Here is a 19995-nt window from a genome sequence, read left to right as displayed (position 1 = left end):
GTTTTATTTCTTTATGCCGACTCATCGCAGTCTGAACGCCTCGTCACCTTTCACCGTCGTGTGTCTGGACCACAGACGTGTTTGAATGATGTGATTGGTTTTTATCCCTTCAGCCATGTTGACGACTCCGAGTCTCGTGTTCGGAGCCGTTTGGTCCCCGTGAGGTGTTCGGCCTCCTTCAGCCATCTGAAGCAGCGGGGGGTGTGGGGGGGGGGGCAGGATCCCTCGGTGTGGGGGGGGTCAGAGTCCAGCTGGGGGGACAGGATCCCTCGGTGTGGGGGGGGGTCAAAGTCCAGCTGGCCAGCAGGAGCAGGATGGACGTGGCGGTTAATGATTGCTGGAGCAGGTTGCAGGTTGCAGGAGAGGAAACATGTCTGCACTGAGAGTGAGCGTGGACGACTTCCAGGAGGACGCCCGGAGGACGCTGCCCAGAGCGGTGTACGACTACTACTGCTCAGGAGCTGATGAGCAACGCACACTGGCTGACAACGTGGAGGCCTTCAACAGGTACTGAACTCTCAACCCACATTCCCCGTCTGGCGGCCTGGAGTCGTTACGTCATCGACAGCTTTACACAATAAATGTCTTTAACTTGCCGGTGAACAGATTAGTGTCGCTGAACGTCTCCAGGAAGCTTCTAGAAGGTCTGAGCTGCTTCTAGAAGGTCTGAGCTGCTTCTAGGAGCTTCTGGAAGGTCTGAGCTGCTTCTGGAAGGTCTGAGCTGCTTCTAGGAGCTTCTAGAAGGTCTGAGCTGCTTCTAGAAGGTCTGACTGCTTCTAGGAGCTTCTAGAAGGTCTGAGCTGCTTCTAGAAGGTCTGACTGCTTCTAGGAGCTTCTGGAAGGTCTGAGCTGCTTCTAGAAGGTCTGACTGCTTCTAGGAGCTTCTAGAAGGTCTGAGCTGCTTCTAGGAGCTTCTGGAAGGTCTGAGCTGCTTCTGGAAGGTCTGACTGCTTCTAGGAGCTTCTAGAAGGTCTGACTGCTTCTAGAAGGTCTGACTGCTTCTAGGAGCTTCTAGAAGGTCTGAGCTGCTTCTGGAAGGTCTGAGCTGCTTCTAGGAGCTTCTAGAAGGTCTGAGCTGCTTCTAGAAGGTCTGACTGCTTCTAGGAGCTTCTAGAAGGTCTGACTGCTTCTAGGAGCTTCTGGAAGGTCTGAGCTGCTTCTAGAAGGTCTGACTGCTTCTAGGAGCTTCTAGAAGGTCTGACTGCTTCTAGGAGCTTCTGGAAGGTCTGAGCTGCTTCTAGAAGGTCTGACTGCTTCTAGAAGCTTCTAGAAGGTCCTTTAGCAGACTAAAGCTGCTTGACTTTGGATTGAACAGCCAGTTAATTAATTGACACAGGAAGTCTGGCTTCTTCCAGTGTAATAAACGTAACAAGACTAGTATTTGGCACTTGTGAAAGAAAACCATAAAACTATTAACTCAAATGTTCAGTTATTATGATCAGGAAATCGAACATGTATTCTTGCTTCAAAGCAGACCAGTAGATTAGAGCTTCACCTCCACCAGCTGTTCTTCTGTTCCTTGTGTGACCTGCTGGTATGAAAAAGACCCAGAATAAACACTTTGATTTACACAGAGGAAACAACTTGCTTCCAACAAAACTGTCAAACGTCCAATGACACGTCAGGCAAGGAGGGAAATGAAAGCCTTTAATAAAAGTTCTGCATTAAAGCGAATGAGCCAGTGCAGGTCTGGATGCTGAATTCTGATTTATTTTCACAACGTTTTATGAGTTGAGCAGCGATGCTAGTAAACTAGATCCTCCAGAAGATTCTCTCACATCACATCTTTCGTCTCGCGCTGCTGTAAAGGCGGCGAGACACCAGGAGCAGAAGACGCTGTTCATGTGGGTCAGAACCGGGTTTCAGAATAACGACCAGCAGAATGGTTAGAACCGAGATGAAGAACACTATGAACCACCCCGACTGGGGGATCCCCGTCATACCTGGCAACACACGGCAGCTCCATTTTCAACTGCTTGTTAAATACGAGCGACAGAATCTTGACATGACGAGAAAAGAAGGAGAACGAGCTTTTATTCTGGCGGAGCCGCTTCCTAGTCGCATGTAGAAACATGGAACCAGAACCTCCTAGGAACGAGGCCTGGGTCTGCCGGGGGACAGAAGTGGGTCTCGGGGTCCCTAAAATACTCAGGTGAGGCCCCGCCCCTTTTCCTGCACACTTCCTGTTAGCAGCTGTTCACACGTGGTCCTGTAAAGCTTGGTTCTTCACAGTGGAGGCTTGTGACCGGAGCTCCGCCCTGGGCCCACGTGTGTGCAGATGGTACCTGATCCCCCGGGTTCTCCGGGACGTGACGGCGGTGGACCTGTCCGTCAGCCTGCTGGGCCGCAGGGTCAGCATGCCGCTGTGCGTGGCGGCCACCGCCATGCAGAGGATGGCCCACCCCGACGGAGAGACGGCCACCGCCAGAGGTAACCACCGGAGGCCTCGGGCCACCAGCCGCAGGGAAACCTTCAAAACCTCCAAGTAGGACAAATCACAAGGTTCTTCAGGACCAGGACCAGGACCAGGACTCGGTCCGGAGCAGAAAGCATGACTCTTTGCTTTGTGCTCAGTGTTTCTTCTGTTGCCCTTCAGCGTGCCGAGTGCTGTGATTGGCCGGTGCAGGTACATGACAGCAGCTATGTAGAGTCTGAACACAGTCCCTGTATCTGGACCTCTGATTAGTCATGGGGGGTCCAAAGATCAGGTCCACTGGGAGTCTGGGGGGTCCAAAGATCAGGTCCACTGGGAGTCTGGGGGGTCCAAAGATCAGGTCCACTGGGACTCGGGGTGTCCAAAGATCAGGTCCACTGGGACTCGGGGCTGTCCAAAGATCAGGTCCACTGAGACATGGGGTGTCCAAAGATCAGGTCCACTGGGAGTCTGGGGGGTCCAAAGATCAGGTCCACTGAGACATGGGGTGTCCAAAGATCAGGTCCACTGGGAGTCTGGGGGGTCCAAAGATCAGGTCCACTGAGACATGGGGTGTCCAAAGATCAGGTCCACTGGGAGTCTGGGGGGTCCAAAGATCAGGTCCACTGAGACATGGGGTGTCCAAAGATCAGGTCCACTGGGAGTCTGGGGGGTCCAAAGATCAGGTCCACTGAGACATGGGGTGTCCAAAGATCAGGTCCACTGGGAGTCTGGGGGGTCCAAAGATCAGGTCCACTGAGACATGGGGTGTCCAAAGATCAGGTCCACTGGGACTCGGGGGTGTCCAAAGATCAGGTCCACTGGGACATGGGCTGTCCCCCCAACACTAGGCAGTATGGCGTGTACCCAGCAGAGTCACGTTGTGCACACATGTCGCCATGTCATTGCACCCTCGTCCTCCTGAGGCTCAAGGGTCCCCAGCAGAAGAGTCTTGTCAAACCTCTGTCTGGTCCCGCCGTCCCAGGAAACCAAACCCTCCCGCTGTTGGACCGGTACCTGGTACTGGTCGGGTATCAGGGAGTCCTTGGGCAGGAGACTCCCAAGACCAGTGTGGAGGTCCTGGAAGACATTTTGTTCCTGAAACTCCGGAACCGATCCAGCGGGTCCTTGGCTGAATGTTTTGGAAGACGTTCCGTCCTCTTGGAGGACAGGTGGAACGTTTTCGTATGACGGAGTCCAGCTTAGCTAGCTGTCATACCCTGTTCTCCTCCCAGCATGCAAAGCGGCGGGCACGGCCATGATGCTGAGTTCTTGGGCCACCTCCACCATCGAGGAAGTGATGTCAGCAGCGGGCGACGCCCCCCTCTGGCTGCAGCTGTACATCTACAAAGACCGAGACCTCACACTGTCCCTGGTGCGCCGGGCCGAGAAGGCGGGATACAAGGCCATCTTTGTTACCGTGGATACGCCATACCTGGGCAAGAGGCGGGCCGACGTACGCAACCGCTTCAAACTGCCGCCACACCTCAGGTAGGGCCGGGGAGCGGACGGGAGTCACGTCTCCACTTTGATCTGAGTGTCCTCTTCAACCTGTGTGTCCTCAGCATGTCCAACTTCTCCAGCGACACCCTTGCCTTCTCCGAGGGTAACTATGGCAACGACAGCGGCCTGGCCGTGTACGTGGCCAAGGCCATTGACCCGTCGATCTGCTGGCGCGACATCAGCTGGCTGCAGCGCAACACCCAGCTGCCCGTCATCGTGAAGGGCGTGCTGAACGGTACGTACAGGACGACGCCTCCACGCCCTCTAGTGGCCATTCTGAGGTCAAACACCTGAGTCGTGTTGCAGAGCCAGACAGACTGATGTGACTGAATAATGGTTTCTGTACTCACTTTTAGTCGGCTTGAAAGAAAGTGCTATATAAATCCAAGCCATTATCACTATTGTTGTTATTATTATTATTAATATCTGTATTAGTAGAATTATAATTCATGGCCCTTCACCTGCTCCTCCTGCCCCACCCAGCAGGGGGCCGTTGTGTGGATGGCCAGCCAGTCCTGGGCAGCAGCTTCTTGTTAAGCTCCACCCCTCCGTTTGTTAAGCCCCCCCCCCGCTTGTTAAGCTCCGCCCCTGGCAGAGACGCATGCCACTGGCACATACAGGATTTTAAAGCCCCCCGTCACCCACACTGCTGCTGCAGCGCCCCGTGTGGCCAGGAGGGAAATAACCTCTGGCTGCCTTGTATCAAATATTTCAAACGTTGATTCGCTTCACTTTGAAACGTAAACAAATGTTTCCTCCAACTGTTGACAGTTTGGAACCATGACTGCCCCTTTAATTGCCCCTAACGCACTGACTAGCTTGTGTGTGTGTGTGTGTGTGTGTGTGTGTGTGTGTGTGTGTGTGTGTGTGTGTGTGTGTGTGTGTGTGTGTGTGTGTGTGTGTGTGTGTGTGTGTGTGTGTGTGTGTGTGTGTGTGTGTGTGTGTGTGTGTGTGTGTGTGTGTGTGTGTTCCAGGTGAAGATGCTGTGCTGGCAGTGAAGCATGGTGTCAGTGGGATCCTGGTGTCAAATCACGGCGCTCGGCAGCTGGACGGTGTTCCAGCGACGGTGAGTCGACGCTTCTATTTGTTCAGAATCTTTTTTCCATCTGTTCTCCTGGAGAACCTGCTCCTGGGGCTCCTGTCCTTGAGCTGGGCTCCAGGTTTCCAGGCTGCAGAGACCTCTAGAAACCAACATGGAGGAAAAACACATGGAAGGATCCTGTTCTGTCAAGCTAGAATAATCTATCCCCCCCCCCCCCCCCCCCCCCAGCTGGACGTGTTGGAGGAGGTGGTCCAGGCCGTCCAGGGTCGCTGCGAGGTCTTCCTGGACGGGGGCGTCCGGAGGGGGACGGACGTGCTGAAGGCTCTGGCTCTGGGGGCGTCGGCGGTGCTGGTGGGCCGGCCGGTGCTCTGGGGGCTGGCCTGTCAGGTGAGGCCGGCTGCAGCCGCCGGTTGCCATGGAAACCGCTCCAAGTCCATCATGTTCTCTGTGTCCAGGGTCAGGACGGGGTCTTCGAGGTCCTGAATCTGCTCAAAGAGGAACTGCGTCTGGCCATGGCGCTATCAGGTGAACATGCTAATGCTAGCGCCCACTACAACTGCCAGTTTAGCTTTACCTTAGCATTAGCTTGAGTTAGCTACCTGTTTGTCCTTCACACCTGAGTCTGGACAGTGCTATGCTAATGACAGCTAGCATTAGCTTCATGTGACGACTATACCTACCATAGCTAATGCTAACGTTCACACGTACCAAGGTAGCAGCCAGCTAGCATTAGCATCAAGTCATTATGACTCATAAGGTCTGGCACCTGCTACAGTACTGCTACAGTATGCTTGCTAGTATTTATATATGTTTTTACTTTGACTGCGTGTGTGTGTGCGTGTGTGTGTGTGTGTGTGTGTGTGTGTGTGTGTGTGTGTGTGTGTGCGTGTGTGTGTGCAGGCTGCCGCAGTGTGTCGGAGGTCAGCCGCTCGCTGGTCAGGAGGAAAAGTTTGTCTTCCAGAATGTGAGAAACAGAAACAGAAACAGAAACAGGAGCTTCACTTTAAAACGACGTCGCTTTAACTCTTTACACCGTTTGATGGTTTGAATCCGACTTCAGGCTCGTCGTTTCCTTTTCTCTTATTTACGGAGGAAAACTTCAGCCCTTTATTTCACATTGGAGGATTTCTGAGCCTTTAATTTGAAGCTTTTGTTGTATTGGTACTTTTTCACTGTTTTCATGAAACGATTAAAAAGAAATAAAATGTTTCTGCTGAGAATCATTTTGACTCAAACCACGAGAGAGGACAGTCTGTAGACAGCAGGACAGTCTGGATCCAGCAGGACAGTCTGGATCCAGCAGGACAGTGTAGACCCAGCAGGACAGTCTGTAGACAGCAGGACAGTCTAGACCCAGCAGGACAGTCTGTAGACAGCAGGACAGTCTGGATCCAGCAGGACAGTCTAGATCCAGCAGGACAGTGTAGACCCAGCAGGACAGTCTAGACCCAGCAGGACAGTCTGTAGACAGCAGGACAGTCTAGATCCAGCAGGACAGTCTAGATCCAGCAGGACAGTCTGTAGACAGCAGGACAGTCTGTAGACAGCAGGACAGTCTAGACCCAGCAGGACAGTCTGTAGAGTTCCAGCATTTGCAGCCCAGTAATAACATCTAAACAGGCACATTTCAGGAAGACCCAGATGTAGGCTTGAACCGGTCCCGGGCCAGGTCCCGGGCCAGAGGCAGCTCTAGTCCAGGTGCAGTACCGCCTCCTCCCTGCAGAGGGCAGCAGCCGCTCGGCGCCTCCGGCAGCAGAAGAAGAAGAAGAAGAAGAAGAAGAAGAAGCGTCCTGCTGTCTGCGGGTCTCGAGGTGAGTGAGGCGGACTGAAGACCAGGACCCAGACCAGGTCCGGGACTCAGAGACTGACTGACGGACTGAAGACCAGGTCCGGGACTCAGAGACTGACTGGCGGACTGAAGACCAGGACCCAGACCAGGTCCGGGACTCAGAGACTGACTGACGGACTGAAGACCAGGACCCAGACCAGGTCCGGGACTCAGAGACTGACTGGCGGACTGAAGACCAGGACCCAGACCAGGTCCGGGACTCAGAGACTGACTGGCGGACTGACGACCAGGACCCAGACCAGGTCCGGGACTCAGAGACTGACTGACGGACTGAAGACCAGGACCCAGACCAGGTCCGGGACTCAGAGACTGACTGACGGACTGAAGACCAGGACCCAGACCAGGTCCGGGACTCAGCCGACACGTGGGGAAACGAGCCGAAACCAAAACTAACTGGGAACGAGTCACGTGACGTCACTCGTCTGCAGCTCCGCGTGCGGGACTCGTCCTGCAGGAGGAAGTTCCGTCTGCAGGAATCAAGACAATCACCACAATAAAAGCAGCCTATATAACATAATAAGAGTCCCGCTGGACACAATGACGTCACTCCCTACTGCGCTGCTGAAGCTTCAGCTCTGCTCGTGTCCAGATCATCACCGTCTGTCATGTTTGGTCATATTTACTCATATTTACTCATGTTTAGTCATGTTTGGTCATATTTAGTCATGTTTGGTCATATTTACTCATGTTTACTCATATTTGGTCATATTTAGACATGTTTGGTCATGTTTACTCATATTTACTCATATTTAGTCATATTTACTCATGTTTGGTCATATTTAGTCATATTTACTCATATTTACTCATGTTTAGTCATGTTTGGTCATATTTAGTCATGTTTGGTCATATTTACTCATGTTTACTCATATTTGGTCATATTTAGACATGTTTGGTCATGTTTACTCATATTTACTCATATTTAGTCATATTTACTCATGTTTGGTCATATTTAGTCATATTTACTCATATTTAGTCATATTTGGTCATATTTACTCATATTTAGTCATATTTACTCATATTTGGTCATATTTAGTCATATTTGGTCATATTTAGTCATATTTGGTCATATTTACTCATATTTAGTCATATTTACTCATATTTGGTCATATTTGGTCATATTTGGTCATATTTAGTCATATTTGGTCATATTTACTCATGTTTGGTCATGTTTGGTCATGTTTGGTCATATTTGGTCATGTTTGGTCATATTTAGTCATATTTAGTCATGTTTGGTCATGTTTGGTCATATTTAGTCATATTTGGTCATATTTGGTCATATTTAGTCATGTTTGGTCATGTTTGGTCATATTTGGTCATGTTTGGTCATGTTTGGTCATATTTGGTCATATTTGGTCATGTTTGGTCATATTTGGTCATATTTGGTCATGTTTGGTCATGTTTGGTCATGTTTGGTCATGTTTGGTCATGTTTGGTCATGTTTGGTCATGTTTGGTCATGTTTGGTCATGTTTGGTCATGTTTGGTCATGTTTGGTCATGTTTGGTCATGTTTGGTCATGTTTGGTCATGTTTGGTCATGTTTGGTCATGTTTGGTCATGTTTGGTCATGTTTGGTCATGTTTGGTCATGTTTGGTCATGTTTGGTCATATTTGGTCATGTTTGGTCATATTTGGTCATGTTTGGTCATATTTGGTCATGTTTGGTCATGTTTGGTCATGTTTGGTCATATTTAGTCATGTTTGGTCATATTTGGTCATATTTGGTCATATTTGGTCATGTTTGGTCATATTTAGTCATATTTAGTCATATTTGGTCATATTTGGTCATGTTTGGTCATGTTTGGTCATGTTTGGTCATATTTGGTCATATTTGGTCATGTTTGGTCATGTTTGGTCATGTTTGGTCATGTTTGGTCATATTTGGTCATATTTGGTCATATTTGGTCATATTTACCTGCAGCGGCTCGTCAAGTTGCTTCTATTTAGAGTTTCTATTCATAGGTTTTATTTATAGTTTTTATTTCTAGTTTCTATTCATAGGTTTTATTTCTAGTTTCTATTTCTAGTTTGTATTCATAGGTTTTATTTCTAGTTTGTATTCCTAGGTTTTATTTCTAGTTTGTATTTCTAGTTTGTATTCCTAGTTTTTAAAGCAGCTGCAGCTGAAGTCAGTGTTTTCCAGTGATTCCCACCGTCACTGGTCGAGACTCGCTGTCAAAGAAAAACCAGTTCAGTCCTTTCAAGTCAAGGTTCAATCAAAAAGAGCCAGCTGGTTACCATGGAGACGGCCAGCTCTACTCTGATTGGTCGGCTCTCCATAGATGTATTTTAAATAGATTACCGGCATGATCATGTGAACTGTTGAAATAATGGAGTCACATTCATTTATCAACTGTGTGTGTGTGTGTGTGTGTGTGTGTGTGTGTGTGTGTGTGTGTGTGTGTGTGTGTGTGTGTGTGTGTGTGTGTGTGTGTGTGTGTGTGTGTGTGTGTGTGTGTGTGTGTGTGTGTGTGTGTGTGTGTGTGTGTGTGTGTGTGTGTGTGCACACCAGGACCCTGCAGACCAGCACCATGGACCAGGTGACCTTCCAGTACGACTCGGTTCTGTCAGACGTCCACATTCACCGACCAGGATCCCGTCACCTCATGACCCGCCTCAACCTCCAGGGTCAACCTGGTACCCTACCCTACCCTACCCTACCCTACCCTCTGAACCTCCAGGGTCAACCTGGTACCCTACCCTACCCTACCCTACCCTACCCTCTGAACCTCCAGGGTCAACCTGGTACCCTACCCTACCCTACCCTACCCTCTGAACCTCCAGGGTCAACCTGGTACCCTACCCTACCCTACCCTCTGAACCTCCAGGGTCAACCTGGTACCCTACCCTACCCTACCCTCTGAACCTCCAGGGTCAACCTGGTACCCTACCCTACCCTACCCTCTGAACCTCCAGGGTCAACCTGGTACCCTACCCTACCCTCTGAACCTCCAGGGTCAACCTGGTACCCTACCCTACCCTACCCTCTGAACCTCCAGGGTCAACCTGGTACCCTACCCTACCCTACCCTCTGAACCTCCAGGGTCAACCTGGTACCCTACCCTACCCTACCCTCTGAACCTCCAGGGTCAACCTGGTACCCTACCCTACCCTACCCTCTGAACCTCCAGGGTCAACCTGGTACCCTACCCTACCCTACCCTCTGAACCTCCAGGGTCAACCTGGTACCCTACCCTACCCTCTGAACCTCCAGGGTCAACCTGGTACCCTACCCTACCCTACCCTCTGAACCTCCAGGGTCAACCTGGTACCCTACCCTACCCTACCCTCTGAACCTCCAGGGTCAACCTGGTACCCTACCCTACCCTACCCTCTGAACCTCCAGGGTCAACCTGGTACCCTACCCTACCCTACCCTCTGAACCTCCAGGGTCAACCTGGTACCCTACCCTACCCTACCCTACCCTACCCTCTGAACCTCCAGGGTCAACCTGGTACCCTACCCTACCCTACCCTCTGAACCTCCAGGGTCAACCTGGTACCCTACCCTACCCTACCCTACCCTACCCTCTGAACCTCCAGGGTCAACCTGGTACCCTACCCTACCCTACCCTCTGAACCTCCAGGGTCAACCTGGTACCCTACCCTACCCTACCCTACCCTCTGAACCAACAGGGTCAACCTGGTACCCTACCCTACCCTACCCTCTGAACCTCCAGGGTCAACCTGGTACCCTACCCTACCCTACCCTCTGAACCTCCAGGGTCAACCTGGTACCCTACCCTACCCTACCCTCTGAACCAACAGGGTCAACCTGGTACCCTACCCTACCCTACCCTACCCTACCCTCTGAACCTCCAGGGTCAACCTGGTACCCTACCCTACCCTACCCTACCCTCTGAACCTCCAGGGTCAACCTGGTACCCTACCCTACCCTACCCTCTGAACCTCCAGGGTCAACCTGGTACCCTACCCTACCCTACCCTCTGAACCTCCAGGGTCAACCTGGTACCCTACCCTACCCTACCCTCTGAACCTCCAGGGTCAACCTGGTACCCTACCCTACCCTCTGAACCTCCAGGGTCAACCTGGTACCCTACCCTACCCTACCCTCTGAACCTCCAGGGTCAACCTGGTACCCTACCCTACCCTACCCTCTGAACCTCCAGGGTCAACCTGGTACCCTACCCTACCCTACCCTACCCTACCCTCTGAACCTCCAGGGTCAACCTGGTACCCTACCCTACCCTACCCTCTGAACCTCCAGGGTCAACCTGGTACCCTACCCTACCCTACCCTACCCTACCCTCTGAACCTCCAGGGTCAACCTGGTACCCTACCCTACCCTACCCTCTGAACCTCCAGGGTCAACCTGGTACCCTACCCTACCCTACCCTCTGAACCTCCAGGGTCAACCTGGTACCCTACCCTACCCTACCCTCTGAACCTCCAGGGTCAACCTGGTACCCTACCCTACCCTACCCTACCCTCTGAACCTCCAGGGTCAACCTGGTACCCTACCCTACCCTACCCTACCCTACCCTCTGAACCTCCAGGGTCAACCTGGTACCCTACCCTACCCTACCCTCTGAACCTCCAGGGTCAACCTGGTACCCTACCCTACCCTACCCTCTGAACCTCCAGGGTCAACCTGGTACCCTACCCTACCCTACCCTCTGAACCTCCAGGGTCAACCTGGTACCCTACCCTACCCTACCCTCTGAACCTCCAGGGTCAACCTGGTACCCTACCCTACCCTACCCTACCCTACCCTCTGAACCTCCAGGGTCAACCTGGTACCCTACCCTACCCTACCCTACCCTACCCTACCCTCTGAACCTCCAGGGTCAACCTGGTACCCTACCCTACCCTACCCTACCCTCTGAACCTCCAGGGTCAACCTGGTACCCTACCCTACCCTACCCTACCCTCTGAACCACCAGGGTCAACCTGGTACCCTACCCTACCCTACCCTACCCTACCCTACCCTCTGAACCTCCAGGGTCAACCTGGTACCCTACCCTACCCTACCCTACCCTACCCTCTGAACCACCAGGGTCAACCTGGTACCCTACCCTACCCTCTGAACCTCCAGGATCAACCTGGTACCCTACCCTACCCTACCCTCTGAACCTCCAGGGTCAACCTGGTACCCTACCCTACCCTACCCTACCCTACCCTCTGAACCTCCAGGGTCAACCTGGTACCCTACCCTACCCTCTGAACCTCCAGGGTCAACCTGGTACCCTACCCTACCCTACCCTACCCTACCCTACCCTCTGAACCTCCAGGGTCAACCTGGTACCCTACCCTACCCTCTGAACCACCAGGGTCAACCTGGTGCCCTACCCTCTGAACCACCAGGGTCAACCTGGTACTGAAGAACTGCAGCCTAACCCTACCCTACCCTACCCTACCCTACCCTGAGAGCCCCTCCCTTGTTTCACTGGTCCCTGTGTGTTTGTGTCCAGTGTTTGTCTCCAGGTTCAGGATCCTGACCGGAGCTGATCCTGAAGGAGGACGCTGCTCAGACCGAGGGGAGGACGAGGAGGACGGGGGGGACGGGGCGGAGGACGGGGACGGGGCGGTGCTGCTGGACGAGGACGGAGACATTGAAGTGACACATCGGTACAGAGAAAGAGGACAGGATTCTGAAACCAGAAACGTTTGATTATTATTATATTATTTATGTGTCGTGTAAAAAGTGTTGATTTATTTAACTTATTTAACTTATAACATTGTTTATAACATCGTTTCTTCATTGAGCCCAGAGTTTCACAAAATATCCTACATAATATCTTACATAATAACATCCTACATAATATCTTACATAATAACATCCTACATAATAATATCCTACATAATAACATCCTACATAATAACATCCTACATAATAATATCTTGCATAATAATATCCTACATAATAATATCCTAAATAATAATATCCTACATAATAATATCCTACATAATAATATCCTAAATAATAATATCCTACATAATAATATCTTACATAATAATATCCTAAATAATAATATCCTACATAATAACATCCTACATAATAATATCCTACATAATATGTGACACATGAAAACCTCCAGGAATAAGAATTCTGGATCGTCTCCAGTTCTACATGAACCAGTAAATACCACCTTCCACCACCAGAGGGCGCCTGACCACAGGAAGCTGCAGCGGCACCACAGGAAGCTGCAGCGGCAGCACAGGAAGCTGCAGCGGCAGCACAGGAAGCTGCAGCGGCACCACAGGAAGCTGCAGCGGCACCACAGGAAGCTGCAGAACTGCTGGTTGACCTGCAGAGCAACAAAGTTGCTTCAACCAGATTGACCAACATGTGAAGTTCTGCTGCTTTTCTTCCTGTTTCACTCCTTTTATGTGGCGTCAAACGTCCTCAGACGGCGGAGGACTCGTGTGGACGGAGACGGCCGGGAGCTGGTCTGTCCCGTCGTCCTCAAGCAGTCCGAACCAGAACCGGAACCGGAACCAGAACCAGAACTGGAACCAGAAGAAGAAGAGGAGGAAGAGCAGGAGACTCTGTGCTCTAGAGACATCATCACAATCGGTAAACTCCTCCACCTCACCACCTCACCTCACCATCTCACCTCACCTCTCCTCACCATCTCACCTCCTCACCATCTCACCTCACCTCCTCACCATCTCACCTCACCTCCTCACCATCTCACCTCCTCACCATCTCACCTCACCATCTCACCTCACCTCACCATCTCACCTCACCTCACCTCCTCACCATCTCACCTCACCTCCTCACCACCTCACCACCTCACCATCTCACCTCACCTCCTCACCATCTCACCTCACCATCTCACCTCACCTCCTCACCTCACCTCCTCACCACCTCACCATCTCACCTCACCTCCTCACCATCTCACCTCACCTCCTCACCTCACCACCTCACCTCCTCACCATCTCACCTCACCTCCTCACCATCTCACCTCACCTCCTCACCTCACCTCCTCACCACCTCACCATCTCACCTCACCTCCTCACCATCTCACCTCACCTCCTCACCATCTCACCTCACCTCCTCACCATCTCACCTCACCTCACCTCACCACCTCACCTCACCTCCTCACCATCTCACCTCACCTCCTCACCTCACCTCCTCACCACCTCACCATCTCACCTCACCTCCTCACCACCTCACCTCCTCACCATCTCATCTCACCTCACCTCCTCACCTCACCATCTCACCTCATCTCACCTCCTCACCATCTCACCTCACCTCACCACCTCACCTCACCTCCTCACCATCTCACCTCACCTCCTCACCTCACCTCCTCACCATCTCACCTCACCTCCTCACCATCTCATCTCACCTCACCTCACCTCCTCACCATCTCACCTCACCTCACCACACCACCTCACCATCTCACCTCACCACCTCATCTCACCTCCTCACCTCACCTCCTCACCATCTCACCTCACCTCCTCACCATCTCACCTCACCACCTCACCTCACCTCCTCACCATCCCACCACCTCACCTCACCTCCTCACCACCTCACCTCACCATCTCACCTCCTCACCACCTGACCTCACCTCACCTCCTCACCATCTCACCTCCTCACCATCTCACCACCTCACCTCATCACCTCACCACCTCACCTCACCTCCTCACCACCTCACCTCACCACCTCACCTTGTCACCTCCTCACACATGGAAAGTATGAATTGTCCTTGACGGTCTGTCCACGTCGTGAAAGTGGACGGTTCCAGTCCAGCAGGGCCTCGTCTGATTGGACGAACGTGTTGATAGTAATAATGGTGACTGGTTAGCATATTTTGAACAGATGTAATCTGATACAGATGTAATCCTTGGATGTTTTGCCAGAGCACACGATGGCCACGCCGCTGGAGGACGTCGGTAAACAGGTGAGTTACTTCCTCTGACCTTTGACCTCCAGGAGTCGCACTGGGAACTTTCTCATTTCATTTCAGGGACATTTTTCTGATACTTTGAAATCAAACTTGACATAGAAGTCATGTTGAATATTGACCTGTTGGTCCATTGACCCTTTGAACCATTGACCTGTTGGTCCATTGACCCTTTGAACCATTGACCCTTTGAACCATTGACCCTTTGAACCATTGACCTGTTGGTCCATTGACCCTTTGAACCATTGAACTGTTGGTCCATTGACCCTTTGAACCATTGAACTGTTGGTCCATTGACCCTTTGAACCATTGACCCTTTGAACCATTGACCCTTTGAACCATTGACCTGTTGGTCCATTGACCCTTTGAACCATTGACCTGTTGGTCCATTGACCCTTTGAACCATTGAACTGTTGGTCCATTGACCCTTTGAACCATTGACCCTTTGAACCATTGAACTGTTGGTCCATTGACCCTTTGAACCATTGACCTGTTGGTCCACTGACCTGTTGACTTGTTTACTGATTGACTCGTTGACCTTCTGACCTGCTGACTTGTTTACTGATTGACTCGTTGACCTTCTGACCTGTTGACTTGTTTACTGATTGACTCGTTGACCTGTTGACTTGTTTACTGACTGACTCGTTGACCTGCTGACTTGTTTACTGATTGACTCGTTGACCTTCTGACCTGTTGACTTGTTTACTGATTGACTCGTTGACCTTCTGACCTGCTGACTTGTTTACTGATTGACTCGTTGACCTTCTGACCTGTTGACTTGTTTACTGATTGACTCGTTGACCTGCTGACTTGTTTACTGATTGACTCGTTGACCTTCTGACCTGTGGGTCGTCCCAGCCTGGTTCTTCTTCGTCCCTCAGATATGGCGCGGGGCGCTCCTCATGGCCGACTTCATCCTGTCCGAGCCGCTCAGGTTCAGAGGAGCGACGGTCCTGGAGCTGGGAGGGGGGATGGGCTTCACCAGCATCGTTATGGCAACCACCGCCAAAACCGTGTATTGCACAGGTAGGCTGGAGGAAACTGGCCTTCACTGTGTGCTGATCGGTGACGTCCAGATGTGTTGCAGACGTTGGAGACGATCTGCTCAGCATGTGTGAGAAGAACGTCTCGTTGAACCGACGCCTGCTGGAGCCTGAAGGTGAGAGTCGGACACACTCAGGTGAAGGTTGTGCTGTGATGTGACGACCTCCGTTGTTCCTCCAGGTGGACAGGTGAGGGTGAGACACCTGGACTGGCTGCAGCAGAGTCTCTGTACAGGTAACAACATCTGGAACCGTCTCTTCTCAGCACTTCATTCAAACATCAGCCGTGGGAAGGGTGAGGGGGGGGTTAGGGTTTAGGGTTGTTGTTAGGTTTACGGTTAAGGGTTAAGGTTAGGGTTAGAGGGTTAGGGTTAGGGTTAGAGGGTTAGGGTTAGGGTTAGGGGTAGGGTTAGAGGGTTAGGGTTAGGGTTAGGGTTAGAGGGTTAGGGTTAGTGTTAGGGTTAGAGGGTTAGGGTTAGAGGATTAGGGTTAGGGGTAGAGGGTTAGGGTTAGAGGGTTAGGGTTAGGGGTAGAGGGTTAGGGGTAGAGGGTTAGGGTTAGGTTAGGGTTAGAGGGTTAGGGTTAGGTTAGGGTTAGAGGGTTAGGGTTAGTGTTAGGTTAGGGTTAGAGGGTTAGGGTTAGTGTTAGGTTAGGGGTAGAGGGTTAGGTTAGGGTTAGGGTTAGTCAGACGCCACTCCCTCTAAAAGTGAAACTTTACTTTGCTGTGATGAGAAACGTGGTGAGTCGAGTCTTCTGACTCAGTTCACTGAAAAGAACCGACTCTTCCAGCTCCCAATCGCTTCCTCGCACTCTGGATTCCTAGTATGAGCACAAATGATGTGAAACTTTTGAGAAATCCAAAGTAGTTGTATTTGATTGATGTAAATACTTCCTGTCTTGAAGGTTGTAGGTTTTGTTTCTGGTTGAAGAAGAGAACGTTTGTTTCCTCGCAGACGCAGACGCAGAGTTCAGCTGGAGCGACGAAGAAGTTTGTGACCTTCACGACAACACGACGTTCATCATGGCAGCTGACGGTAGGCTCCGCCCACAGTCTGAAACTGACAGGGCTCCGCCCATTTTGACCCCCCCCCCCCCCCCCGGTGTCTCCAGTTTGTTACGACGACGATCTGACGGACGGCCTCTTCAGGACGCTCTACAAGCTGTGCAGCAACTTCTGCCACCGCTGTACCGTCTTCATCTCCATCGAGAAGAGGTTGGTTCCGTCAGGAGTCTTCAGTCGGACACTGAGACTCCAGGAGACTCCAGGTCTTCAGTCAGACACTGAGACTCCAGGAGACTCCAGGTCTTCAGTCAGACACTGAGACTCCAGGAGACTCCAGGTCTTCAGTCAGACACTGAGACTCCAGGAGACTCCAGGTCTTCAGTCAGACACTGAGACTCCAGGTCTTCAGTCAGACACTGAGACTCCAGGAGACTCCAGGTCTTCAGTCGGCACTGAGACTCCAGGAGACTCCAGGTCTTCAGTCAGACACTGAGACTCCAGAAGACTCCAGGTCTTCAGTCAGACACTGAGACTCCAGGAGACTCCAGGTCTTCAGTCAGACACTGAGACTCCAGGAGACTCCAGGTCTTCAGTCAGACACTGAGACTCCAGGAGACTCCAGGTCTTCAGTCAGACACTGAGACTCCAGGAGACTCCAGGTCTTCAGTCAGACACTGAGACTCCAGGTCTTCAGTCGGCACTGAGACTCCAGGAGACTCCAGGTCTTCAGTCAGACACTGAGACTCCAGGTCTTCAGTCAGACACTGAGACTCCAGGAGACTCCAGGTCTTCAGTCAGACACTGAGACTCCAGGAGACTCCAGGTCTTCAGTCAGACACTGAGACTCCAGGTCTTCAGTCAGACACTGAGACTCCAGGAGACTCCAGGTCTTCAGTCAGACACTGAGACTCCAGGTCTTCAGTCAGACACTGAGACTCCAGGAGACTCCAGGTCTTCAGTCAGACACTGAGACTCCAGGAGACTCCAGGTCTTCAGTCAGACACTGAGACTCCAGGAGACTCCAGGTCTTCAGTCAGATGTAAGGAAGTCAGGTGGTTTAGTGTTTCTTGTGGGCGACGCCTCCTCAACCCTTCATGGAAACTTTGAGTGACTCTAGTTTGTCCGTCAGGATGAACTTCACCGTGCGACACCTGGACGTGACCTGTGAGGCCTACAACCACTTCAGACGGTGTCTGGTGCAGCTGCAGGAGCTGCAGGCGCAGCGCTGCAGCTTCAGGGTGGAGCAGCTCACCTCCAACTTCCCTCAGTTCCTGCTGTATGACCGGAGCGAGCATCTGGTGAGACGCTGCTGCCTAGACGCTCTGAGGCCCCGCCCACACACCGAGGCCCCGCCCACATACCGAGGCCCCGCCCACACACACTTAGGCCCTGCCCACATACCGAGGCCCCGCCCACACACACTCAGGCCCTGCCCAGACACACTGAGGCCCCGCCCACACACACTCAGGCCCTGCCCACACACTGAGGCCCCGCCCAGACACACTGAGGCCCCGCCCAGACACACTGAGGCCCCGCCCACACACACACACTCAGGCCCTGCCCACACACTGAGGCCCCGCCCAGACACACTGAGGCCCCGCCCACACACACTCAGGCCCTGCCCACACACTGAGGCCCCGCCCAGACACACGAGGCCCCGCCCACACACACACACACTCAGGCCCTGCCCACACACTGAGGCCCCGCCCAGACACACGAGGCCCCGCCCACACACACTCAGGTCCCGCCCACACCAGCTTCATTGTCCCCGAGGTTGTCCAGCAACAATTCTGTCCACATCTCACTATGAACATGGCTTCATAGATAGAAAACACTAGATGCCTCACGGCGCCGCCATCTTGGGTGGGTCTCCTGTCGCGCTGAACACAGTCACACACAAGTGTTTGGTCAGTGACACAATCGTCATGATTTGGGCTCTGCAGCCGCCACGTGGGCTGGAAATGAGACGACGACCACAGATGGCGACTGTATTCAAGGGGTTGAACAAAAATATAGAATTAAACATCAGGAATTGTAGCTGTTTTTATACAAACGCTCTTCATTTCAGGGCTCAAAACTAACTGGACAAATAAACAACACCCGAAGTGAAATGTTACAGGATTGTAGAATTTCTCTTGGACTCATGTTGAAAACAAATGTTTTTGGGCTCCTGAAGCTCCGCCTCCTCTGGATGAGCCGCCAAAAATGGTGCGTTTACACGAAGCGGTGTTCTCATGCTGACGGCCCCTGAACCCCCCACAGTGTGTCTCCTCCACCTCCTCCACCTCCCATCTACACCTCCCCTCGTCCCCCAGTGAAAACTGAAAGAGAAAATCAAATGTGAAATAGTTAAAAAAGAACCAGGAAAAAACACCGATAACCATGGCGAAGGCGGGTATAGATAGGATAAATGGTTAAAAGTGCTGACACGTGCGTGAAAAGGTGAAATACGTTTAGCACTGAAAACGAAAAAACAAACATAGTAAAAAATTAAACCAAATATTGTTCAGAAAATAATAGAAAAATGCTTGAAGACTTTCTGAGAAAATTATGAGTGAATGACTGTTTGCCTCTCTCTCTGTGTGTGTGTGTGTGTGTGTGTGTGTGTGTGTGTGTGTGTGTGTGTGTGTGTGTGTGTGTGTGTGTGTGTGTGTGTGTGTGTGTGTGTGTGTGTGTGTGTGTGTGTGTGTGTGTGTGTGTGTGTGTGTGTGTGTGTGTGTGTGTGTGTGTGTGTGCAGGAGCTGTGGAAGGTGACGGCCACGCCACTTCCTGTTAAAGTTCAGGAGGATTGTTCACACTCATCTGACACTCACACGTGAACACACACACACACACACACACACACACACACACACACACACACACACACACACACACACACACACACACACGAACACCTGACATACGTTCACGTGGGTTTAATTGGAACCTGGAGGTTTAAGATTGTATTTTTTCTCTTTATAAGTATTTATTTTCATGTGTGGAGAAAGTTTCTCGTCAGGATACAAGCTTGAAAGTATTTCTAGTATTTTTGAAGTGAAGTCTTCTGTTTGTAAATTCTGACCATCGTAATAAAAAAAAAAACGTGTTCTTCTGTGTGTTTTCTGGTGGGGTGTGGGGTGGTGGGGTGGGGTGGGGTGTGGGATGGGGTGGGGTGGGGTGGGGGTGGTGGTGGTGGTGGGTGGAGGTGTGGGGTGTGGGATGGGGTGGGGTGGGGTGGGGGTGGTGGGTGGAGGTGTGGTGTGGGGTGGGTGGTGGTGTGGGGTGGGGTGTA

General features: G+C 51.7%; 2 protein-coding genes across 2 annotated transcripts; both read left to right on the top strand.

Moving 5' to 3' along the window:
- Window positions 1-370: 370 nt before the first annotated feature.
- On the top strand, window positions 371-5960 carry hao1 (hydroxyacid oxidase (glycolate oxidase) 1; the record flags this gene model as incomplete). Its single annotated transcript, XM_080511677.1, has 8 exons — window positions 371-507; window positions 2279-2430; window positions 3649-3904; window positions 3979-4151; window positions 4891-4982; window positions 5187-5345; window positions 5414-5483; window positions 5859-5960. The coding sequence occupies 8 exons, from the start codon at window positions 371-373 to the stop codon at window positions 5924-5926; spliced, it is 1107 nt and encodes a 368-aa protein (XP_080367803.1). The 3' UTR covers window positions 5927-5960.
- Window positions 5961-6740: 780 nt separating this feature from the next.
- mettl22 (methyltransferase 22, Kin17 lysine) lies at window positions 6741-19717 on the top strand. The gene is made up of 12 exons (XM_080511822.1): window positions 6741-6769; window positions 9318-9442; window positions 12237-12393; window positions 13176-13342; window positions 14632-14672; window positions 15557-15701; window positions 15763-15834; window positions 15900-15953; window positions 16672-16752; window positions 16829-16931; window positions 17851-18019; window positions 19460-19717. The coding sequence occupies exons 2-12, from the start codon at window positions 9337-9339 to the stop codon at window positions 19538-19540; spliced, it is 1176 nt and encodes a 391-aa protein (XP_080367948.1). The 5' UTR covers window positions 6741-6769; window positions 9318-9336; the 3' UTR covers window positions 19541-19717.
- Window positions 19718-19995: the final 278 nt, after the last annotated feature.

The sequence above is a fragment of the Blennius ocellaris genome (genome assembly GCF_963422515.1).
Source record: "Blennius ocellaris genome assembly, chromosome: 16".
Lineage (NCBI taxonomy): Eukaryota > Metazoa > Chordata > Actinopteri > Blenniiformes > Blenniidae > Blennius > Blennius ocellaris.
The sequence above is the reverse complement of the archived record's forward strand: the minus strand, read 5'-3'. Positions and strand labels throughout refer to the sequence as shown.